Raw genomic sequence first — 26,193 nt, 5'->3', positions numbered from 1 at the left:
GCTCTGCACAGATAGGGAATAAAATAGCTAGCTTAAAAGCAGCGGATCTACTTTAGATTTCACTTTAGAGTACTGCCATTTGCTGATTGAATTAAATTACAGTTTCATTTTAATGACTTCAATCATGTTTTTTTTTTTTTTGCTTCTCAGTCAAGCAGCTAAACACCCAAGCAACAAAACCACTACTTCATAAGCCAGAGACTAGTCAGGAAATGATACTTCAATTAGTCACTCAGTAAGCATAGAAGCTTTATTTGATCTGCCATTTTCCACTTAGAACAGAGTCACTTTCATTGGAACGAAGGTTTTCGAGTTTTACAACAGCAAGGGACTCTTTTCACATCAGAACATAAAGGCAACGACAATAGTTTGGACCAGGGAAGACACAAATGTCTTTACAACACAATTTGCTCCTTTGTGTAGGCTGATTCTTAAACTGTGTTGGGTAGAAGCAGTGCGACATTTAAAAAATAAATTAACTCTTGGAGATTTGTTTTTAAAGGGTAAAAACATTTCCAGCTGAGATGCACTCATGCTCTAAAGAATAATATGCATAAAATAACAGAAGTTATGCACAAACCTCATGAACCCTCATGTAAAGTTTATGCAGAATTTATTTTGGTTCATGCACGAAAGTGAAGTACCGAATAAATATGAAAGACAAGAAGCAATATGATAGCTAAAAGTTAAGAAACAGTTGTCGATGACTCTTCGCAATAATCTTAATAATTTACAATTTATCGGCAGTATACTATTTGAAATTACAGTATGTACAAACTTTCCACGATATAAAACATTTTAACATGAAACCACACTGAAGTCAAAGAAGTACTGTTTGAACTCTAGAACTTGAACTCATTTTCACATTTAAGCATACGATACAAACATGTCTCTCTAGCTGATACTCAGTCACTCAATCACATGAGACTTTTTAGAAATGGTACAGTTACTCACAAGACACATACATTCACAAATCCAAAGAGTTGAGTTTCCTGTTTTTGGCTTTACGTTACCAAACTAGACAACAAAGTCCTGACAGAATACATTCTCTGCAGAAAATGCCACACTGATCATAAGGTGTGTGGATGTTTGACAACTATGCAGTTTTTTTTTTCATGCATAATGTGTAAATCCTTGCAATAAAAATATTTCTATTGCCTCTCTGGATGTCATTTAAGTGTACTCTTCCATCTTTAATGCAACATTGCAGGGTAAAGAATGAAATTTATTCAACATACAGAAAAAAAAAATTGAGTGTACTAAATGTATTGCACTAGTATTGACATAGCAGAAATCCAGGGATTCAGAAACATTCAAAAACATGAAACACCTAATAAAGAGCTACAGCTAACTAAACATACTGTCTTACCTTCCAAGTGTCAAATCACTGGTGTCACACATAGACCTCCTGACTCTGAATTATGATGTTTAACCTTTTCTAACTTGAAATAAAGTGGGTCTCTGAGTGAGTGTTGAGCAACTTTACCACCTGTTATTATGAAAGACACAACTCTCTGATACATCTCATGATGACTCATACGCTCTGCACTACAGCAGAGAGTATAGACGCACATACAAGGGGCAAGCATTCAGCAGAACAGCCACAGACAGTGGATACATTAGTGTATCCAGATGTGCTGTATTTTTAAACCTGGCTATCACGACTCAGCACCCACCACAAAATCTAATAGATTTGTCACACTGGATTCCTACCCATTAGAAATGACTGGTAACGTCGATTGCATTTCCAGCTGTCCCAAACTAATTATTTTTTCTATAACTGTACCTTGCAGCGACAAGAGATGCTCGTCTTGAAATTCGAAACACACTGAAAATGTGAAAATGATTGTTTAACAGAGATGCACAAAAGATTAAGTATGCATGACATGACTGGCACCTTTTTTTTTCTTGCCTAGCCGAGCTGCATTCTTTGTCTATCTTTGAGCACGGAGACGAACCAGTGCACAGATGTCTAATCAATGTCTAGGCTGCAAGTTGATGTCAATGGAGAGTATTACTGGGAGAAAAACCCCATGAGAGTTTACTGCTCCGAAAAGAAATGGGGAATGGTTCATATCTTGTCTGTGTGTCGAGTAAACACATTGTAATAACACTGCATTCAAGCTGCTGGAGGTGTTTTCAATTGCAGTGATTTGACCAGGGATGCATATTCTTAGAAAATAAAGAAGAAAAAAAAAACTTCTCTCAGAGAGATTTTCCATATGAGACAAACAACTGCTAGCTACTTACACCAGCGTACTACTTGAGTGGTTTAAGTTACACAGACTCATTAAGAACAACCTTAAAAAAAAAAGAAAAGAAAAAGAAACCTGTCACTGTTACTAGAATATCAAGAATGATGTACCAACACATTTAGCAGAAAGTTGATATGCTCTGAGGAATCTACCCTCCATGGAGTTGTAAGCCTAGAAACAGCGCATTAGATCATTGGAAAAAGCATTTATTTTTACAGCACATGAAGTAAAGAAAATTAACACCTCACTAAAAAAAAAAAACACGAAAACATTTTGATCCCCAAAAATAGGAAACAAACAAAACCTCATTCTTTTAGTGCTCCAACCAAACACCAGTGTTGCTTCTACTAATCCCAACTTGCCTTCCCTCAAACCCCTTCTCCATTTGCTCTCTCAATTCACTATAGCCCTAAATAAAGTGAAAGGAGCAGTGCAGCTCCCCTCCTGAAATAAATGCCAAAGAGAAAACAGTGAGAACACAGTCCCCCACCCTCTGGCAGCAGCAGTAGTGGTGGTGGTGGTGGTGGCGGCGGCGGCGGTGGTGGTGACTGTGCTCTCTAACACCCCCTGCAGGCTCTCAGGTGGCATCATCATCATCATCATCCAGGTGATAGTTGAGGGTGATGACGGCACTGATGAATTCTCCGAGCTCCACAAAGTCAGCAGTGATAATGTTGATGCCACTCTCCCCAGGTCTCTGCGATCTGATCCACTGCATCATGCCCGGTAAGGCCCTAAGAGGACGCAGGGAAACACACACAGAGAGGGGGATGCTGTGATAAGAGATCTGTGTGACGCAGCATGTGATGTCTGCAAGCCAGACACCAGCTGCGAGGATGACACTCTGAACACTCGCTGGACATGTTCATGAGTCGAGCACCAGGGGAGGGTGTTACTCCTGCGGATGCCTCGCCCAGCTGACAAAATTCCCCTCCTTGCGCTTTTCTTGTTCTGTCGAGTCCTACGCTGGCAGTCTGTGTGGCAACATGAATGGACAGCAATGTTGAAGGATGCCTACATCAAAGTAACCACACGCCTGGTGGGAATGGCTGATAGTGGAGTTATCGAATGAATAATTCATGCCAGGAAAATTGATGGTTTTGCTGCTGAGGCTTTTAATAAACTGGTGACATTAAGAGGGAGTGGATACAGACAAAGCTAAGGGTAAATCAGAAAAAAAAAAAATCCCGCACTGTGACTGAGAAGGGGAGATACAGAAAGTAAGAGGAGAAAGATGAGAAGCATTGCCTTGGGTTTGTGGCGGCTTTTCAAAAAAAAAAAAACAACAAAAAAAAAATCTTGAATGAGGTCAGTGTCAAACGCCTGGGGACACCTGTGGAAATCAACATGCCTCTGGATTTTGTTATAAAATGCCAGGATGACTCACGTATGATGTATGTTTGTGTGTGTGTGTGTGTCTGAATTTTTGTCATGAGTTGTTATGGGTAAATCACATCGTTTCTGTGGCCTCTGGCGCCTGAGGGGTTGCTATAATTTCGGTCCCACAGTGTTTGTGTGTATGTTGAACATCGTGCGCCACCATCGGTGCTAACCCCCCCCCCCCTCCAATCTGCGCGTTACACTGAACATGAACGTGAAACATTTTGCTTGTTCTTTCCACCTCTCTGTTACACACAAACACACACACGAACTGGTGCACACACACCTTTCTGTGATTGTCTCTCTCAGTCCGCTAGCCACACCTTTCATCACGGTGCTGGCCTTCGGTGTCAGAACCACCTGGGAGACAAAGAACGTCCCCTTCCTCCTGCAAGAGACACATCAAGTATTTACTATTAGTTTTTTTTCTGCATTTTACTTGGTATTGCTGTTGCAAGTTAATGATTTATGGAAAGCATCCTATAACATCAGCTGCAGAGAGTTGCTACATATATAAATAAACTGCTTGCTCTAGCCTACTTCAGAATTAATTACTTAAGTGTCCACAACAAAACAAAAACACCTATTGTTTAAGAAAGATTACATGCAAAAGTTTTACATTTAAATTTGTGTCAGGTTTTGCTGAAGCTATTCCCCATTACTATGGTCTGTGGTTTCATTTGGCTGCAGATAGTATATGTGAATGTACCTTCACAGAGAATTTACATGTGTCACAAAGCAGAAAGGTTGTGCATTTAATCTTTTCACATTCTCCTAGATGTAAGAGCAGTGAGCTAATGTAAACGAACCACAGAAAATGAAATAATTAGCTTCAACCTCCTAAACTCTGAGCCAAATATGAGCATAATGACAATAAATCCAAATCATTATAGACTGAACCATCACGTTGGGCTTTATGACCCATATGTAAAGCTATAAAACATAAAACAAAGGTAATGGTACACAGACCATTATTTAAAGCAATAAAAAAGCAAAGTCTCATCAGATTTTCTCCTCTTTAACCTCAACTACGGTGGATACTAAGCACCCACAGTGAAACAGATGTGGCAGCAGACCTGCGGTCAGTGACAGACGCTTGGAGAAACTGAACCAGCTTCTCTGGGTCAGTGGTGTTGGCCCAGGGAGAGGGCATCATCTGGCCTGGCCACAGGAAGGGCACCTCCAGGGCCATGGGGTGGTGGTAAAAGACCAGCACCTGATACTCCTTCTCCCACAGATACTGCAGAGTCACCTGGGGATGAAGGGAGGTGTGTGTTGAGGGGAGAAGGAGGTCAAGGGAAGGGATGGTGGGAGGTGATAAAAGTTTAGTAGTAAATATAAAAGTAAGCTCTTTATGTGCTGAGTGACAGGGTAAGAGGAAGCTGAGCTGTACCTGGTAGTTACTGGGAAAGCTTGATGTTTATTTGAATGGAAGCAAACAGAAATAAGTGGATGAAATTGCCTGGTGCAGCACATCACACTGATTTTAAGCAGCGCTGTTTAATACTCAGTTCTGATTGACCACAGACATTTTCAAGTGTGTTACTTTTGAGGGCAGACAGCTTTGTCACATAAAAAAAGGCTAAGTGTACTATAAAACTAGAAAGAACTGAAAGACTACAATACAGCATTTCAATTTGTAGCCTACTTCTGAAGTTATTTCAGGGTGTTCAAAAGGCAAACACATTTCACAGTATTACAAAGATTAAAGATTAGCTGCCGTAATTGAGCTGTGTGTGTGTGTGTGTTTCTGTTTCTAATTCATTCACAGCATAGTCAACTCTTTTGCTTTTGTTTTCTGTGGTTACATCTTTGCTGAGAGAGTGTTGGTGGTGGAAGATACATTTCTAAAGTTCTTTAACCAGCAACGATAACAAAAACCAAATCTTTATCGCACGGCAAATGATTCAATTATGAAGCCAGGTAATAAGCTAGATGGTGAACGGGGAGGCAGTAAGAGATGACTCATGTCTTTTGATGATTTATTTCATGATAATGACGTCATAGCGGTGCACTGTCCCTTAAAATAAGCAAAACTGCTGCTAGACAAGAGTAGTGTCACGGATTAACACAGTGTAGGAGAGACACTGTGAGGTAAAGGGCTGACATGCAAATAGTTGAGTAAATGCACTCATAGACAAATGAACGGAGGAAAGGGGAAAGAGGAGGGGATGTAATACCTGTGGAGTAAAGAACACCAGTCATTTGTCTACTCTGAGATTAAACACAACCCACGTGCCCCCACAGCACTGAAGAGAAATTCATTATTTTCCCAGAGTCCAGTCGTCACTATTGGCCTTTTCCTTCCTCCTTCCTACACTTCATCCTCACCTCATCCTCAGCAGCAGCTGACAGAAAACTATGATCTTAGAGTGGTGATATACTGGCTTTGGAGCTGAATCTTGTATCTTAAGTGAAGACTATTTTTCAAAAGCCTTTTGAACACACTCATATGGACAAAATATGTGCCTCAGATGTGTCTGAAATCTGAAATAAAGTTTGAGGGCAGCTTTAAGTGCTAAGTGTAGCCTATTGAAATTTGAAAGTACCTCCTGAGCGAAGACAACTGGGCAGAGTTTCTCTCCGAACACCTCTTTTAACATGGCCACCAGTTTTTCATGGTGTAGGTTCTGCACGCCATAGAAGTGGTTGAAGTCCAGGAACACGACCTCTCTGGCATGAGCTGACAGGAAACTGCTGATCTGCTCTAGGCCTTCTCTGACCTAAAAAACACAAATATGAAACAATACAAGAATTGATCATTTCTTCTATGACATAATGATATGACATATGGGCACACAAACAACTGCGGTGTACTTAAAATCTCTGAAGGACCTTGTGTGATTAAGCTCTCAGACTGCACTCACACATAAATATGCTGCCACATACACAGAAATGTACAAACATCACTTAGCAACCACAAGCATTTGCTAAATATTCATCACATCAAAAACCATCAAAACTCTGCTGACCGTGGCGCTGAAGAGCCCGTGGGCGAAGTACAGCTCATTGTCAGGGTCGCGGGGCTTGGTGGAGATGCGCAGGTCAAAGAAGCGGATCCCAGCCTCCAGTTGGCTGTTGAAGTTCATAGTCTGTGTAGCTAACCACTTCCTCATTAGCTTCTTGGCCACCGTGCCAAAAACAGAAACAAAGTTCTGCACCGTCTCCGGCTGCTCGGGGCCCACTGGAGACGCCTCGTCGATGTAGAAACTGAAGGAATCATGGGAGCCTGGAATGGACAAAAACATGAGTCTGCATGCAGGTACTGAATGCTGCATGCTTTATTTCTGTGGTGGGACACAGCTATAAGAGTGGGGTCAGTGCTGAAAACAGCCTGGTGCCATGGTAACCACACTGATATTCAGTGAATAACAGTATCCGTGGTCGTAAGTCATGAACTCTGACAGCTTGAAAAGAAGTCTGTGCACACATTCAGCACACTGATATTTTTCATCAAGTCCCACAGAAAAACAGTGATGTGGTTCTATGATCATTACAGCATAAATATTTTCATAGTGAATTCTTGTTAGTTGATGTTTTCTAGCTATTTGTGCCCCTCCAGTTACTGTCTGCCTGTTCTTTTTGCAACAGTATGGTCCACTCTGCAGTTTGTCAGAACAAAGATTTACTCAATTTCCTAATGATCTAAGTATGGAGCAGCTGAGGAAGAGAATTTGATTTAGTTGGAAGCTTGGGAAACAATAAGTAAGGAGACAGACAGCTATAAGTCAAGGGGTGTGGCTATCTTCTTTCACAAACCACTTCACTTAATTCCAGTGTTATCAGTGACCTGTAGTGCAGACATTGTGTGTAAATGTAAGTGGCAGATAGTTCAACAAGTGTGCACTTAGGGTCAAAATACACTATAGTGCTACAACTAATGATTCTTTTAATTATCAATTATTCTGCGGGTCTTTAAGTTATTTATATGAAATGTCTAAAAAAAAATGTCTAGAGCTCAAGATGATGAAGTCCAAACAGTTCAACATATTCATTTTACTATAATGTAAGACAAGGAAAAGCAGCAAATTCTCTAATTTGAGAAGCTGGAATCAGTAAATGTTTGTCATTTTCAATTGATTATCAAAATAGTGGCCGATAAATCGATAATCATTGCAGCTCCAGTACATTATATGTTCCCAACTGGACCAATGTCAGTTTCATTAGAATACCTGCTCCACACTCCACAACACAATATGTCCTTGGGGGTTTCAATTTTAGCTGGAGACTTTCTTTTTTGGTTAAACCTGGTACAAGTGTGACCCCCTGACTCTGTAAATATGCCTTCAAAAAGAGCTAAATTAGTCCAGTTCTCAATGACTCACTTTGCTATTTCAGACCCTTGGAGATTTTCTAACCCCCTCAGAAAGGCTCATTTCTATTTTTCACAGGTCCTTACACTTCCTCACGGAGAGATAGGGTATTTTATTTCAGATAACAAGGTCCCTCTTTCATCTTATTTGTATGACTCAGCTGCTAAATCGAACTATGCTACTGTTTTGATGGATATTAGTTTTACGGATTCTAACAAAACAGTTGAATGGAAATTCAATTCCTGGGTGTCGCTTACTAATTAACTTCTGTTTTACTTTAGATCAACTTTTTTTCAAAGCACGAATAAGACCCTAGATATCTCATCATCATTCAATGACAACATTTTTTGAGGCATTTCCAGGAGTCAGATAATATCTTGCAAAGTTTCTGATGGAGAAAAACAAAGAAAGAAACAAAACTAATATTGGCTTGGACTCAACAGCTTTCTAAGATGGATGAAAGTTATTTCACCCTCTCCTGACTTATACAAAAACACCTAGCTTCAAAAGCAGAACTGGACTGACTAACAGATAAGGTGGTTGAACTGCTACTTGAATTCAGATGCACTTTTTTTGCAGAAGAACTGCATAAATCTTTTTCTTCCTTAGAGAGTAGCGTAGGTGACAACGGTTCTTTGGATTACATGAGTAACTGGACATATTTTAGGAAAAATATATGCTTTTAGATTTTTTCAAATATCTTTTTTCAGTGCCTCAATAAAACAGACACTAAATGAATGGAAAGACGACACTGTCTATTAGTATCATTTTATGCGCATAATTGTGATTTGGGTTGGAAAGCCTGTCAATATACTAACGCATCTCTTGGTGACATGTCCTTGAAACTGATCCAAGGTGAATTCTCTTAGTTTAGTCTGGAGGTTGTGTGTCCTTGCATGCCTGTTTGAGAGTGAGAAAGCAGTAAAAGCATGGTGTGTGTGTGTGTGTGTGTGTGTGTGTGTGTGTGTGTGTGCGTGTGCACATGTTATGCAAATTAGACTGACAGTAATTCTGGTATCCACCTCATGTTCCCATCCCTGCAATCAATTTCTCATCCTTTTTTTGTCTCTTCATCACGTCCCCTCACTCTGTCACACAGACAAACACACACCCCTCCTCCACCAACACACACAGACACAGAGCCTGAATTGACCTTCAGCTATCTATACTCCAGTGCCAGGCCTTTGCAGTCAGCCCAGAGAATGACCATAAGCAGAGCAGACAGCTGAATCCTGAGGCAGGGCAGCAAACAGCATCACTACAGGCTGAGCTGCTCCAGCAGGGTCACAGCATAACAGAGTATGACCTTAGACAGTCGCAACAGCTGGCTCTGCTGTTGTTGCAGAGACAGATTTGTCTTTGGCTCTGAAGGTCGTCCAACAAAACATCGTGACTATCACACAATTATTTGCATATATACTAAACTAGCAGTTATTTTTTTCCATTAATTGATTAATCACTCTGGGTATAAAATACCAGAATATGATTAAAAATATCCAAATGATGATTTCTGCAAGTGATATCTTCAGTTTGCTTGTTTAGTCAGACTAAAACTCCAAAGCCTAAAGATATTCAATGTAATATCACAGAGCACAGAGAAAAGGAGCAGATCTTAATAAATGAGAGGCTGAATCTAGGTAATATGACTTCACACAATTATTTGACTATCAAAATAATCAAATTTTTGAGCAATTGAAAAGTGACTAATAAATAGCAATAAAAACATCCGTAATGGCTGATCACAGCTCATTAGGATGTTCATGAGATATTTATTGTCATATTTTTTGGAAAGACGTGCAGTTCATATAAATTAAATTCACCAGTCCCCTAAGACATGCAACAAGCTATGTCTTACTAGGGTTTAATACAAGTGTGCTTACGGCAAACTAATAAAAAAATCTTTGTGCATTACTGACAGGCATTTCCTTAAATATGTATGACAAAAAGCCTGTGCATTATGCTATACCGCGGCAAGAAACAATCTCAAAGGAAAAACAGAGACAACCCTGGGGGCAAAACATTTCACCGAGCGCACATCTGTAAGAAGCTGCAGAGAAAGCTGTGCAGAGAGGTGGAAACTGCCATTCAACACAATCAAGCTTTTGTACCTGAGCTCTGAACATGATTAATTATTGTTTATGTTATGAAATCATTTGCTCCACCTTAATGCTGTGGCATGTCTCAAGTGGCAACACATTCGTTTGCAGATGTGAAAAAATATTTTAGATTTTGAAGTGAACCTAATGCTCATGCAAATTTGAAGAAATAATTGTGCCTCAAAATTGAGGCATCTAGAGACTGAAGTGCCACCATTTAGATCAATGGGAAAGACATCAGTAAATAGGGTTGGCAGCGCACATTTGATGACCGTGATGCTCGTGGATTAGTGCGATATTTAAGGAAAAACAGAAGAGCAGGTCTTCCTCAATGCAGGACATGATCAGACTTTGTCAGCAAGAGATTTCCACCGACAGTTACATAGAGATGGGTATTATAGTGGAGTTACAGTAATTACAAAGCTGAACGGACATTTGAGAATCGAGCGTACATAGACAATGGTCAGAGATATGGGAAAAAGTGACATGGGCAGATGAGTCATCCTTCACCATATTCTCCTCAAGTGGGGTGAGTGCATGTGTCGCATACACCAAGAGAACAGTACAGGCCTGAATACTTGACCCCTACCCTGAGGGGATCTGGTGGCTCTATTATGCTGTAGGCATGGTTTGGTGTAGGTCCACTTATCCCCTTAGAGAGAAGGGTCACTGCAAATCAATAAAAAGTTGTTCTGAGTGATCACCTTTATACTATGGTGACAAATTTCTCTCCTGATGGAAGTGATCTCTCCCAGGATGTCAATGCCCCGATCCACAGGGCACAAGTGGGGGAGGCCACTGAATGGTTTGATGAGTATGAAAATGATATAAACACCTATGGGAGATTTTGACCCTGTGTGTTAGACAGCGCTCCCTACCACTATCATCAAAACACCAAAAGAGGTAATATTTTGTGAAAGAGTGGTGTTCATCCCTGCAGCAGAGTTCAGAGACTTGCAGAATCAATGCCAAAGAGCATTGAAGCTGTTCTGACGACGCCTGGCCTGAATGTATGTTTATGTATTGGGTTTAACCACTTTAAAATTAGACCAAAATGTGGTTTTCAAATATTAATTATTGCCATGGAGGTGTGTTTGCAGATGTGTTCCTCCCTCACACTTAATCAGATGCTGGATACACACATAAAGACACTGATGTCCTACCGGGCCGAGCACGATATGAAGAAAGTGGAAGGAGAGCAGACAAAAGAGAGACAGATGAAGCCTAAAACAAACTGAGACAAAGATAACGCAGCAATTCACTTACTGATAATGATGACGGTGATGATGATGATGATGATGATGATAATGATGACCACAGTGGTGGGTGATGACTGCTACCTTAGAGAATTGACCTGTGTTAACTGAGTCAATCTGGCTGAATGACAGTAGACCATTCAGATAAAACCGCTGGTGGTTTATGTTCTTTTTCATGACAAATCATTACGGCTCACCGTGCACTCTTTCAAGATCTATTTTAGGATGCTGAGGAAAGGAGAGCAGAGGAGAGGAGAGGAGAAAATGAAAGGGAAGGAAGGAAATCGAAAGTAACAGGGTGGAGCTGAGCTAAATGATACTAGAAGATAAGATACCAGCACCAGACTCCTCATCCTTTCTCCTCAACACTTTCCCAGCATGAAGCTTTCTATACGGTTTTATAGTAATTCTTCAAGAGCTGTTCTTCCCATCTACTTTCTGCAAGCATCTATTCTTCAAATTTGTGTTCAATTCACTCCATTCTTGCTTTGTCCCCTGCCTGGGGGATACATTTCCGATGAGGCCGGACTAGTTCACTCGTCACACACAATATATTTGGTCAAACTTAAGTTGAGCTATAACAGAGATTTAGGTGGGTCATGACTCACGGGAGCATATCCATTTACAGAAAATAGCTGGACCATTTCCACCTCTTTACCACCAATTTGCTTCAATTCTCAACAAGTGTTTTGTTTCTGTCTGTCTGTCTCTCTCTCTCTCTGTTTTTCTCCCTCTATTAATCTATTTTCTCCTCTCCTTTTTCTTCTGCATTTTAACACCTCCATTTTTCAATGGCTCTTCACTGGCAGATTTCCTACCCATCAAACATCTCCCTGTGCTGCCAGTGTTTATCCTGGCATTTGATACCATTCATCCTTCTTGTTCGGGGGCTTAAATGGCAGCTGAGTGATTTAGTCAAGGGACTGATCGACAGATTTTCAGCTGAGCGTCCTGGGCCAGCCATTTCTACCCCGAGCAAACCGGATAAGACGAAAGATACCTCTTCTGCAATGGATTTGTTTTTATTGCCTGCGAGGCCATCTTAATTTAATACAATTACCTTCACCCTTTCCCCTTGGCCAAAGGTATGCTATTCATTTCTCACCTCTGGTAAAGCTTTGAGCTATTACAGCCAGCCATTGGAGAGGCTAAGTATGACTCCCTTGAGCCCTCTCATGCAAATCTGACACTTTGGTTTAATGTGGGCACTGTAGTATCTCTGAGGTAAAGTGGCTTATCCCTTCCAGTAGTTTGCCTGCTTTGGATGAAGTCAAGCTAAATGTAATTTCCACTGATAAGTATAAAATAAGTATTACATTTTTTTATATTGTATTGAGAGTAAACAGTTTGCTCACTTGGGATGTGCTGACTGCACCAAGAAACAAATCATCACTATAATAATACCATGACCATTTTAATATGAAATTAAAACCGAGATAGCAGCAACCTAAAATCTACCTCATCTACTTTGTATCACTTTTTTTTATTAACCATATTTGAAGATGAGCTAGCAGTTAGTTTGGAAGCCGTATTGACCAATATTGATTATGTTAACAATGAAACAAATGATTCTGTGTAAAGTGAAAGGGGTAAACGTATAAATATAAATAATGCATTTATAAGGGAAATAATTTGTCAGGGCTATGGGATCTATATATGTGGGGTATGTCTGTCGGCTTGTTAGAGTTATTCTGCTCCCTAACAACCAAAAACTGATTCATTCAGCTTTAAAAATGTGGATATACAAGTTGTTCAGAGGGTGAATCTAAATATTTTGGCCTGTTAAAAATTACCAGAGCATAGATAATTAATATTAATGACATGAACATTTAGATATCTAAATTTACATTTAAGTACTGTACACATCTACAGGACACAGACACATGTTCATGCCAGTCAGCGCTGAAACTCTGAAAATACTGAAAATCCAATTCAATCACTAAGGCGATGAAACTCTGAGAGTTATTCCCTTCCCTCCAGTAAAACCTGTTTCACGGTGACAGAACCACAGAGAAACAGGTTCACAGCATCTCTGGAAGTGCACCTTTGCTGACCAGCTCAGTCAGACAAACGCACAGACCAGCCTGTCTCTAGCACTCACCTAGCAGATCTAACAATAGCCACAGAAAAAAACAGCCCACCATGTCCCCCACTGATCAGCTTGGGGAAAGGAAAATGGTAACTACTCCCTCTCGCTTTTCCTCCTTCTCTCCCTTTAATCACCTTCATCTTTGATCTGCCACCACTCCCTCTGCCTCTCCTCTCCCGGTCATTCCCTCACCCTTTCCACATTCAGCTATAGAGTGGAACTGGAACAAGTCAGCTGCTCGTAGACCCGATAGGTCAGCCAACACATGCTGAGTCATGTCTAAGCAACCATGCTCTTATCTCACAAAGTGGTTCTGACCAGCAGACAGCCGACAGGATTATGCTTATGAAAATATGTGTTATTTTTATATAATAAATAATGAAATCGCAAGGTGCTTGGTTGCTGTGCTGTGTCACGAGTCACAGCAAGATAAACAACTCTATAGCTCTGTAATTACTCTAAATAAACAACTCACTGGTCAATAGCTATGTTCCATGCTGCCCTCTGATAGAAAAAAAAAACAAAAACCATATGCCAATCTAAATCTGACTGTACTCAATAACCTTGTATCAAGTGTTATATATGGTTCTAGAAAAGGCTGTCTATTCACAGCTCCTCTCCTTTTATTGGACAAATATCAGTCAGATTTCACAGCAGATCTGAGTCAGCTCTCCTCAGGGTGACAACTGATTTATTTGTGTCTTGGGCTCTCATAATCATGCAATTTTGACAAAATCAATTATTCTTCTCTTTTGGATTATCTCAGTCATGTTGTTGGACTTCAGGATCAGGCCTTGCAGAGGTTTAAGACTGATCAATTTAGGACAGGACTTTTTATTCTTCTCTCTCTCGGTGGTGTACTACAAGGTTCCATTTTAGAGACAATTTTATTCTCGTGAAATATGATTCCAGTGGGATCTGTTCTCGGAAATTGCAACATTTCTTATACTGGTTACAGTGAATATATGGAGCTGTACATGCAAATACTCCTCCTTATGATCTCTGAGATTTCAGACGCTTAAATTGATTAAAACTTTCTTCGCTTAATACAAATAGAGCATAAGTTTTGGCTTTTGACCCTTCAAGTTCCATCTCTTTCTTAAGTAGTAGCTTTTTCCACTTTAGGACTACAGAGACATTAAACTACTTTCTCTCATTTAGAAACCTGTAGACTGTTTTACATGCTTTCATCTTTTTGTCTGTTGATTACTGTAACTCTCTCTGACTGAAGGACTCACTCAGTGGGCTTTGTCTCGCCTGCAGCTGGTTCAAAATGCAACACGGCTCTTCAAGAAGAGAGCCAGTTTCACTTCCCTGTGCTTGCATTTCTGCGCTGGCTACCAATTAAATAAAGAATCGATTTTAAGATTATTTTATTTGTGTTTAAAACACTGCACTAATAGGCACCTGTGTGTATCTGATCATCCACCCCCCTTAGATCTTCTGAGCAGTATTTCCCAGGAAAAATCCAAGGGTGACTGAAAAAGAAAAAAAAAATGTAATAAAAAAACAAAAAACAAACATCAAATAAACTGGCTAAGGTCCATGATCAGCATCATACTGTGCCTTTTAAACTGTTTGCCCACAGAGAGTGGCCAGGTGCAGTTGTTTTAAGTCAAAGGAACCAGCAACAGCACATATGGTAAATAGATACTGTCTGTCATGAAGCAGCTGTTGTATCTGTCAAACACATGCACAACCTTGAGAATCTATCATGTATTATATAACAAATTATTTAGGTGTATTGGCATATGTACCAATTACTTAAATGCCATGACAAATTGATCCCACTAAAACATCACAAAAACTGATACTAATTAAGTCTTCTGTGTCGCCACGAAATCTCAAAATAAACTCATTTGGGGATCATACAGAAGATTATGTATACTAATGAGTACAGCTGTGCTATTCTGGCAGCACAGGCACAGTGGGGACTGTTTAGCTTTTTGGCAACAGCAGAGGACCGTGTCACCACATCAACCCACACAGTAGGGTACTCCAAATAGCCAAAACACTTTTGCCTGGATCATTCAGCTCGTGTCAACTGGTGAGCTATTTCTTTTTCTAAAAAAAAAAAAAATCATCACTGAGTTAAAAGGAGCAGCAGCTGGATGGTGAGGATTGTAACATCCTGTATATAATATTACTCCAACTAACGGGAGGAAATGAAACAGTTGTTTTGTTTTTTGTCTGTGCCAGTTTTATTCCTGCTTGAACAAAGGCTTGTAATACTGCGTTCTAAGATGAGACGAAAAGGATTTAATATGAGACACACTTTTGAGAGAAATCAGATACATGCCCCAATAAGAACACATGGCTCTTGCTAAATAAGCTCCCGTGAGGATCATGAAATTCATTTTGACAAACATTACGCCAAATATGTGCACACATACACAAGACAGCGCAAGGAATCAGAGGATGTTTACAGAATCTGCATCCAATTGGAGGATAGACTGAGAGCAGCTGAGCTGCAGGCCGTAGGGCCAATAAGAAGCAATGATACCTAATTAAATGGGACAGGACATGTTCCCATGCTGCCTTGCTATGGATGAACTCTATTGTAACACACCACAGGTCACATGATTCAGCAAAGTTACCAGCATGATGTAATACATGAGGCAATACATGCCGTGTCTTTCAGTTGATATTTTGGTCAAATCTATGAATTGCACATGCCTTGGCATCCTTAAGAGCTGTGGTCAGTGTTGGTGATATGCCACGCCTCACTGGACACTCAGCACCAAGCCATCTGCATCTGAAAAATGCCACCAATGCACATGCCAACCCCAAAACACAGCAGGTAGCTCAATCACAAGAGAGAGGTGGAGAGAGAGAGAGAGAGAGGAAGAGTGAGACTGAGACAAAGAAGGAGGGAAAGAAGAAGAGAGGGTGAAGCACAAAGGATTAGAAATGCAAGGAAATGAAGAATGAAAGCGGTTTTGTGTGGAGGTGTGATAATGACTAGGCAGCAGATATGGAATTAACTGGCTGCTAATAAGCCATTCCATCAGTCAGATCAGTGGTGGGCTTTACAACCAGCATTTCCAAATTGAATGGAGTTTAAGGAGACATGCACACTGATTGGCTAAATGCCCACCAACCCATTTTCTATCGGAAACGTGAGTGTAAATATCTGAGAGCAAAGACTGAATCCATCCCACTCCCTGTCTCCTCTCCTCAATGGCCACCACCCCAGTACGAACGCCAAAAGTCCGACACAAACCAGAGCAACATGTTTCATCCGTACAGCCTACTCTGATAAAAAAAAAGAGTGGCTCTGGTGTTCAACCTCATGGTTTGGCTGAGAAGCTATAAATCACGGGTATTATTCATTCATTCACCCTCAGACAGCGGACCATAACACTAGGAAGCTGAACTGTTCGAAATAGAAATAGATGGCACTTCTCCCGTTGCGCAACAGGTCTTTGTTCTAACCAGGTACAATGAAAGTAACGGCAGATTGTAGGTTGTAGGAGTTGCACCGGACGCAAAGGAAAACATAAAAGTTTTCAAAGCAGTAAAATATTATGGATGTTACAACTCAGCGTATTTATTTCTTTTTCTCCCACTGGAATAGCTACATGCATTGCGTGTGGATGAGAATAGATGGACAAGTGAAGAAACACCTACCGGGAATGGCCAGGTTGGTGAGCGGGATAGTGTGCATGCTCTGCGGTAAACTTGCCATCCAGTCTGCGAACCGCAGGTCGCTTCTCCCGTGAGACGAAGCCATGCTGCCGCCGTGCACAATGCTCCTTTCTCCCGGACCGGTGCCTGCGCCAACCTGGAGTGCGCTCTCTCTCTCTCTCTCTCTCTCTCTCTTTTTCCACACACGCTCTCTCCCTGCCTGTCTCTCTCTCTCTCTCTCTCTCTCTCTCTCTCTCTCACACACACACACACACACACACACAGACCGAGAAGGTCCACACCCCCCTGAGCAGTATTGCCTACACGGCGGCGGGTAGCGCAATTATGAAAATGCGGCTAGATGGATCCAAATATGGCAACATTCGTTGGTCAGATTTCCACTAATACGCAATAATAGTCTAACACTGTAACGAGGCCATGTATGAGTTTTACAGTCAGTCTAAATTGGCAAAAGTAATACCACCAGGCTCCTTAATGATTCTCGCTTTCAGCTGTATTACACACGAAGGGGCTAGGCTACTCAAAATGACCCCTGCATGGTAAACACTATAGTGGAAGGAGAGTATGTGTCAAAGGTCCACCGAGCTAATTGTGCACCTACTGTGAATAGAGAATATTCTCAGTAAGTGCAGCCTGTCTTTTCAAGGGACTGGAGATGTGCTCTATCTGGGTACATTATTTTTTCTTCTTTTGCAGAAAAACTGGCTTAAAACAAGGTCATCAGTAAATACTGAGCTTGACATCTAATTCACAGTTGTCCTGCAGTATAGGAGCTTGTCTCAGGTCATGCACTTGGATGACTGAGAGCAGCACCACGATGATTCATTATCTCTGGGATGAAGAAAAAGTGACATATTCACTGTGGTGATAATCAGCTGGCTGGCCACCTTAAACATGACTCATTCAAAAAAACTAGGTCACAGCGGCATATAGATGGAGAATATACTAAAAACTGCATGTTTTTCATGTCAGGTTTGGCTAAACAATTCCTCATAGGAGCCATTTCAGACCTGCGCCCAGTGCAGTCCAGTGATGATGGCAAACTGGGTGACTTCCCACTTGGGATTGTGTTTCTGCAGTCATGTTTCAGGAGAAGTGACATGTGGGGAAAGGTTTATTATGTTAAACCAATGAGGACCAATGAAATCTGCATGATCAGAAATCACTGTCACTGCTCTGACCCCAAATACATCAATAGGGCTGTCAAATGATAGGCTTTGCCCAGATATGGACTGAATATCACTATGGTTTATCAGCACGTATTACCTTTGTTCCTCAGTGGATGCAGCATCCATAAGTTATTCAGACTGTAAGTTGGATCGAAGCAACAGTTCTCAAATCCCGCTGCCGTGTTTGCACATTGCTGCATTTTGCCCACAGATATGATGTCATTAACCATGTTTTCAAAGAGTTTTTCCCTGGTTGCAATCTGAGGGTGGTGTTTTGCTCTGATGTCGATGCAGTTGGCAGGTGGTTAAAAAGTGCAGCTCAATTTCTACCTCCTGCCATGTGAGGTGGGTGCAGAGTCTTTCTTGTCTGGGGAGCCAGGCCTGCTTGTGGCGGTCTCTCTCCATGCTTACTGAGTCTGGATTTCCTTCGTTTTGGATCGGTTACAGTGGCCAGGTAATCTGCCAGAGTATTCTCCGTTTGGGGGCAAATAGCATTTCTGTTTGCTCTGTCTTTTTGGTTGATTCTTTCCACTGTGTTTGGAGAGTCTATAATTAGTGTCTCATTTTAGTAGGAGGGTGGACCCCAAACCTCACAACCATAAAGAAAAATAAGTTCCATAATGGAGTCTTCTATTCTAAGCCATATTTGAATTGGGACATCCAGCTTGATTTTGCATTTGATGGTGTAAAAGCCCTTCTTCTCTTGTCTCTCAGATTGTTCAGAGAGTTGTTGACATTATATATGAAGCTGATGTTGAGGCAGAGGTACTTGTAGTTTTTTTGGTTTGTTCTAGATGGCATCTAGAAAGAATTTATGTTTGTGGTTTTGGTAGCTGGGTCTTTTTCTGTGCATCACACAAAAACTGAGACAACTGTTGAGTCATAGTGAAAGATAAAGGAACAACAGGACTGTAATTCACTAATAATCATCTCGCTTGGCGAGTTAAATTCAAACTCCCTGTTAAAGCAGAGGATATCAGTAATAAATTAAGTTTGTACAAGGCCTCATGTATGAGTTTAAATGGCCCTAACGCTGGTTTTCAAGCTAGCTTGCCACAAACCTGAATGTCCAAAATAGCCAATGTGGACAAAATTCCCCTTTCCAGTGCATTCCAATACCATTATGAGAAGTAGGTTGCAAGGTTCAGCATTACAAGGTACCACTTTGGTTTGACTCATGAAGGGATGTGCTGGTTTAACGTCAATAGCTGGTGGCAACAGCCCTTGTCACTTTCTTCCATTTTTCTGCTTGATGATCCAACCCAGGTGATCCTCTTGATCCCCAAAGCCCACTGGCTGAATTCTCCCGTTATGTAACAGCCCTCAGGTAATGGCAGCGCCTCTCTACTCGAGTGGAGAAATCACATCAAGAATCAGTCGATGTAAGCCCACCATCCATATATAGAAAGCTCTAACCTGTAGAGTGTCAGAAACCATCACTTTCAAAGCAGTAATTAGCTTTCTTGTATTGTGTGATTTGATGAGCTGAATAACTTGAACACACAAACCAACTATTCAGATTCTTTTTATCTAAAAGTTAGAAGATTTAGACAAAAGAAACAAGAAAACTCCACTTTTTTTCCCACTCAGCACACAAGGTTGTATTTAATTTATATACAAAGGCAGGAGAACAAGTGTCTGAGTACAAAATGCTGAGGCTTCATGTTTTCTGGCTGAAACGTATGACATAACTCAATCAACTCAACAACAACCAACAACTGAAATATATGAGACTGAGAGAAAAAAGACAGGTTGGCATAGTTCACCAAACAGTTTGTCTTTGTGGCAGAGCTGATTATCACACCTTATTACTACATATACCTCATTGTCTAAATGGAGAACAGATATGTTACATTTGTCACACGGTGCAGCACAAGTTTAAAGATACATACTCTCCTCGACCACAACACGTTTGTTTTCTAAACTCGTTACCTTTCAGCTCTAATGTGTAGAGTAGCTTATTCATCTTACAGTCAGTATGATTCAAGAGTATTTATGAGGTTATTGCATAATTTTTCTTCACAGTACTATAAAGAATAATCTCCGTTTTTAATGTAATATCAGATGGCTTATTTGGTAATAGCTGCACAAACATCTGTAAAAAAAAAAAAAAAAAAAAAATACTTAATGGTGTAAAAGGCAACACTGCAATGTTCCCTCATCGCTTGCCACAAAAAGAACTATGTCTGTTGGCTCCTATGAATCGTTAGTTATTAATAGTAAGGAAGAAATCCTTTTGATATTTGCTTGCTGATTACCAGGGAAATGAGCAGAAGCACTAGTGGTTTAGAAGTTTTTTTGAACCATATTAAGGCTGCTAAATTACCAACTGTCAATCCCAGACAAATGAAGTGACACAAACCAAAAACACATCTCAGATCCTTTGCAAGCTCTTCTAGATTTGCTGCATGGCCCTCAGGTTGGGAGACACCTAGAAGACACCATATGAATAAAGAGATGAATCACGGTTCCTCAAAGTTAGAAACTGAACTATGACCCCAATACACAAACTGCTAAGTGACTCACCTCAAAATCTGTGCCCGTGCATGCCTTGATGTCCTCAGGAGTGAGCCCCTCCCATACTTCTATCAGAGTCAGGCCTTTTGTCTTATCCACATCAAACACAGCCTGGTAGAAAGAAAGAGGGCAGAAAGAGAGGGAGGGAGTATAAAGGAAAAAAGGAATGAGAGAGGGGATGACAATACACAAAGACATAATGGTGAGAGGGATTACTTCCTTAATAGATGGGTTTGAACCCTATGATGTGTGGGCAACAGGGTCACAGACAAGGATGTGGGAGCACAAAATAGTGCCACAGGCAGGGGGGCAGAGCTCCACTTCAGTGTCACCTATAGACAACAAATTAGCTGCAATTATCGGTGCCACATCTATGAAAGTCCTCAGAGAGTGGCCCTCAACTCTCTGAGGCTGAGACACCTCAAAGAAGTGAGCTATTACATTTTAATTGTTGCACTACTCTTAACAAAAAGATTTGCCTAACAATAATGGAACTCAAATGTAAAAGTTCATCATTAATACAGAAAATATTCAAGCAAAAATGTCATTAACAGATCCATGATCGCTCTGAGGTCTTGCAGGTACTTGGACACATAGCGCAGGGAAGAGGGATGAAATAGTCAGTCACATTGCTAGCATCAAGGAGGAAGTAAGGGAGGGAGTAAGAGCTGAATTTCAGAGAGAAAAAAAAGCTTATATTTACATTAAGCTGAAGTGAAAACACTGGATTATCCCATGCTGTGCAGCATCTCCTCAGATGCCACAGCTGACAGTCGTCTATCAGTCATGCTGCCATGGTTAAAAATAGCATTGTGGATTTTTGTGGTTAATTTGGCTCTTCTCTTCACTTGTCACCCTTCCCTACAACCAGGGATTTGTGCCTGATAATTATGAGGAGTTGTTCTAAATATTCACATATGATCAGGCAAAATCTAATGAATCTGACTCCAAGTGTACAGACGAGCTAACACACAGATTATGTCCAAACTTGAGTCTGTATGATTCATAAATGAGGCCCCTGGAGATTTCAGCTTCACAGAGTGTGATGAGATGCTCTATGGTACAGCATATGGCTAAAGGCATTGGTCCTGCAAAAGAGAGGGAATTACCATGAAGAAAACCCTGTCAAACCTGAACCACAACAGCTGAAATGAATCCAAAGATAATCAAAGTCATGTTCTGTTTTCTTGCTGAGCACCTTCAGTCTTCATTTATGAGCCAAAATAATTATTTTCATTGCATCAGCCATATTTGTGGTTCCAACATGACAGTGATGTAGTTTGTTTTGTCCAAAGTGTCATCTTGTCTCAAACATTGATGAGTATATTCATAATAATAATAATTATTATTATATAATAATCCTCAACACTGTAATTTTCAGTTGGCACTCTGTTGTTTCCTACTGTATTAATTGTTGCTTAAAGACTAGGATAGATTTTCAGCATAAACATGGCCTGTGTCTCTGTCTCTACAACACTTCAACATGCTATAGGAAGCAGAGGGCAGAGAGCAGAGCCTTGACTTTTTTTTTGTCCATTTTAAAGTAATTTTAGAGTGTTTATTTTTGGAAACAGTCTATTAGAGGAATTTTCTCGATGTGCAGTGTTTTCACACAGTAGCAGAAAGTTGTAGCAATGATATTTTATTGAAACCATTTAGTTCAAGACTGCTGCTCCTCAACACATATTTGACACTGCAAATTAGGTGTGCATACTGTACAACTTTTTACAATAACCCTTTGAAACTGTACCTGGAGCAAAGTTATTATGTATGCGCATAATGCAAAAAAAAAAAAAAAGACCAGACAGGCACAGTGAGCCGAGCTTGGTCCTGCGGCTTCTCTCAGCAGGGACTGACAGGCCTCGCTGCAGTCGCGTCCAGACAAAGCCTGTCGGGACTCTCAGCTCATTAGAGCCTCAACCACACAGCGACAGGGCAGGAGGCAGATATCTCACTCCAATATAGCACGACAGATGGAATGTCACAAGGAACAAGGGTCCAAGGATAACTCAGACACTGACATGCATCTATAATTGTGACACATGTCGGCAAGTTATTAACGAAAATTAAAGATTTGTCAGAATGCGCCACAGGTGGTGGATTTAGGTGCAAGAAACGGTGTGCAGACATGGCAGGCACTGTGTTACGTCAGCGTGAGCTCAGTTTGATGTACTCTGCTTTAAAATGCATAAGCCCCTTAACACAAAATGGTCAGGGTAGTTCAATTTGAAAGCAATGAACTATCAACTGACCTAGTATCTAATACCCACACTTTACTGAAAAACAAACTGTGTCTCCGTTTGCACAGCAGCCGTTTTGTTGTGTCACTTTTCTTCACAGTATTCAAAGTCACCACCATTTAACCAGATTGATGCAAGCTGCCGGTCTACCACATGTGTTGTGTGGTGAGAAGTGGGCTGAATGTCTTGGAACAACAATAAGCTGACATCATTGAGCCAACTTTGCAACATCGCTTCAGACAAATGGGACTAAAACATAAACATTTTAGCCTCCAACAAACTTGAAAAACGTATCCAGTATACTGTCGATGCATTACAGCAATAACAAGGACTTGATTTTGACATGCATTCAGACAAAAACTCACAGTAGGACTATAAAAGGACTTCAATTTGGTTGCTGGAATAGTAATTGCTGTCACTGGCATTGCCTTCATTACAGAAAATGTCACAGGTAGCACTTTTCTGGGACCATTATGATGACTGAATAATTCAGGAGTCGTGCTGCTTCACATGTGAATGACGTGGGCAATTATTCTTTACTTTCTTATTTTTAAAACAGGAAGTGATTACCTAAATACTGGCTGAGGAGAAAAATAACCAGAAGGCTGAGTGTGAAGACTTTTGCCATGGCAGCAACTCAAGCACCAGGGGCCATGGAAGCGATGTGATTTACAAAAGATAATAATAAAAATAACACAAACACACACACACACACAATCCATCATTTCATTGACAATGCTACAAGAGAACAAGCTTGTAAACAAGTGAACTGTGGTTAAGAGAGGAGAAATGGAAACATATTGTATAAAATGGCCTAGCCATATAGAGGAGCAGCAGAGATGCCGCCTGAGGCAACAGGCTCCCTACCACCCTGGGTCTCAAATCATACCAACACTGTTTAGGACAACACTTGAATCACTATCGCCCCTGGCCATCGCGAGCCAAGGAGGACGCTGTGCTTGTGAGAATATATCGTCTACATCTGCATCTGTGCATCTGTCTGAGTGGAGGCAAAAGAATATTTTATGGCAGGGCCCCAGTTTGTGCTCTCATTCTGGAAACAAACTGGAGCAGAGACTGTTATCATGTAAAGTCAGCAACCGGTGGCAAATATATTTAGGATAACCATTATCAGGCTTATTAAAGGCACTGTTTGCCACCAGGTTTACAGTCCCTCAATTTTCTACTGCAGAGTGTTTCCTGTGGTGATTGCCACAACAATGATTTTTCTCGCAGCCCAAAAGTAATTTTATACACAGTGTTGTTGGCTAATGTAGAAGAAAAAGCTCTAAAATCAGTCTGCTGGGCCGCTGTATGTGATTAATCTAACCATTAGTTACTGAATACAAAGGTCACACTTGCCTCAGATATCATACTCGGGTTGGTTTTGTGTCCAGTGTTCAAACACTGCTGTTGTCCTAACTATTGACCACATCTTCTGTTTCTGTCTCACCATCTGATCCAATAACAGTCGTACGTGATACAAATGTGCCGGCCATATGCTCACTTTCTGCAGGACGCCTCACAGAGTAGTAAATGGCTACTTTCATTGATCGATGTTCGGCGACAATCACAGATAACTGTTTTTCTGTTCATTGTTGTCATGGAGAAAGATGTTAGCTGAGCAGACTGTTGTTCTACTTTCAGATGCATCACCGGTTAAATTATACCAAAAGGAATTCAATAACCTGTCACGGGCAAGGTGTATTACACTGGGAGCAAGAAATAATTTCCCGTCGTGAAGCTCACTTGGTTTGTTTTTAAAGTTTGAAGGCAGTTTATAAGGCCTATGCTTTTAATTCAACTTTCACGCTGTTTTTTGAATATCAACTAGAAAAAAAGAGTACAGACAAAATTCAATATAATGTCAAATATTGGTGTACATAATCTTATAGTGCTGAATATATAGTAGAGTTAAATCAATCCTGTTTATTATGTAAATCCCCAAATATCTCCAGTTGGATATTAGGATGCGCTCACAGTGTCATGCGCTTGCTTGTGCATTCAGCATAAAGTCGCTCACACACAATACAAGCACAGGCCATCCCTCTGGATCAGTGGTTCTCAAACTCAGGGGCGGGACCCCGTGGAGGGTCATAAAGCCACTGAAGCGGGGGCGTGGATGACCAGGGATAAAACATGGAGGGAAAAAGAATAGGATTTCTGAAGGGGGACATGCTAGCAAGAGTTTCAGAACCACTGCTCCAGATGATGAGAGTGAACAATTTTTGTCAGTCGTTCAGTCTCTGATAAACACTGTGCTGGGCAAACCAAACTCATTATTATTCAGCAGGTAAGGTTCATTACTTGTGGAATCCAATTTGAACAATGTTTTCTCCTTTGAGATAACTGCGAATGGGACTGCTGAGAAAAATGAGGTGAAATGTGAATCTTGTGCATGTGTCACATGAATGTGTTTTTGTGCTTTTTTTTTTTTTTTTTTTTTTTTTTTTACATCCCTACCTCCATTGAATTTGATGTAAAAAAAAATAAATAAATAAAAAAAAATGTACTCTTACTCTTCCAACTCTTCACAAAGGTTTCTGAAACAAGGAAAGCTAATAACATCACACAGTACACCGTGATGGCAAACTACTGGAAGGCCCCCTGGGGTGTAAATCATATTGTGCAGATTGTTTATTGATCAACCTTATCGATCAACGTATATACATTTAATGCACTATAGTCTAGAAGGTTCTTACATTGCACTGTTTTTCCATACTCTTTTTATTATGCTCAGGCTCTTTGGCCTTTTCTTTATCTGGTTTTAATTTTCTATGAAGCAGTTAAAAAACACTCATGCAGTATGTGTGCATCTTAGCTGTTACAAGCCAATAAAACAGGAACGTCCTGGTACTGGCATGGCAAACTTCCCTCAGATAGAAGAATAAAGAGGAAGCGTCGAGGAAATTAAAAGAAAAAAAAATGGTGTTTGTGATGAACAAAATTCAGCTGGGCAAATACAGTATGACAGGATGCAGAACAACAGAACAACCAGAATGATTTTTTTTTCACTGGTCTCAAAGTGACACAATGATGAGTGGGGATGAATGGACACAGTTTTGTCACACATGCCTTGATACATTTCTTGGTTTTTTAATTGTGTTTTCTTGACCCTTGATTATTATTTCTATCAAAAAAAAGCTAAATATGCAATAAGGGAATTGTCAATGACCTAGCTCTCCCTTTCTGTTGTCAACAACAGCCCTTGGTAATAATCTTAATTTGAT

The 26,193-nt window shown here is 40.6% G+C and overlaps 2 protein-coding genes across 2 annotated transcripts in view; both read right to left on the bottom strand.

The window, feature by feature from the left end:
• Positions 1 to 235: 235 nt before the first annotated feature.
• On the bottom strand, positions 236 to 17,236 carry plcxd3 (phosphatidylinositol-specific phospholipase C, X domain containing 3). The gene is made up of 6 exons (XM_071483393.1): positions 17,020 to 17,236; positions 6,608 to 6,864; positions 6,185 to 6,358; positions 4,712 to 4,887; positions 3,922 to 4,023; positions 236 to 2,989 (listed from the first exon to the last, which is right to left on the bottom strand). The coding sequence occupies exons 1-6, from the start codon at positions 17,120 to 17,122 to the stop codon at positions 2,833 to 2,835; spliced, it is 969 nt and encodes a 322-aa protein (XP_071339494.1). The 5' UTR covers positions 17,123 to 17,236; the 3' UTR covers positions 236 to 2,832.
• Positions 17,237 to 19,714: 2,478 nt separating this feature from the next.
• The window catches only part of oxct1a (3-oxoacid CoA transferase 1a), a 43,174-nt gene continuing 36,695 nt past the window's right edge, over positions 19,715 to 26,193 (bottom strand). Inside the window, exons 16-17 of the mRNA XM_071483390.1 lie at positions 20,733 to 20,834; positions 19,715 to 20,637 (exon numbers count right to left, since the gene is read on the bottom strand). Coding sequence (XP_071339491.1) covers positions 20,602 to 20,637; positions 20,733 to 20,834 — 138 coding nt within the window. The 3' untranslated portion in view covers positions 19,715 to 20,601. The remainder of the gene's footprint in view (positions 20,638 to 20,732; positions 20,835 to 26,193) is intronic.

The sequence above is a fragment of the Trachinotus anak genome, unplaced genomic scaffold (genome assembly GCF_046630095.1).
Source record: "Trachinotus anak isolate AG129_WGS33_773 ecotype Australia unplaced genomic scaffold, CSIRO_AGI_Tana_v1 ptg000008l, whole genome shotgun sequence".
Classification (NCBI taxonomy): Eukaryota; Metazoa; Chordata; class Actinopteri; order Carangiformes; family Carangidae; genus Trachinotus; species Trachinotus anak.
The sequence above is the reverse complement of the archived record's forward strand: the minus strand, read 5'-3'. Positions and strand labels throughout refer to the sequence as shown.

Bases quoted from the DNA above. Each gene is read 5' to 3' on its own strand.
- plcxd3 (XM_071483393.1), bottom strand. From the start codon at position 17,122: ATGGCTTCGTCTCACGGGAGAAGCGACCTGCGGTTCGCAGACTGGATG. The intron at 4,024-4,711 runs GTCTGCTGCCAC...TGTCTCTTGCAG, and splicing joins GCGTCTGTCACTGACCGCAG to GAGGAAGGGGACGTTCTTTG. The intron at 2,990-3,921 runs GTGTGTGTGCAC...GCGTCCTCTTAG, and splicing joins AGAGAGACAATCACAGAAAG to GGCCTTACCGGGCATGATGC.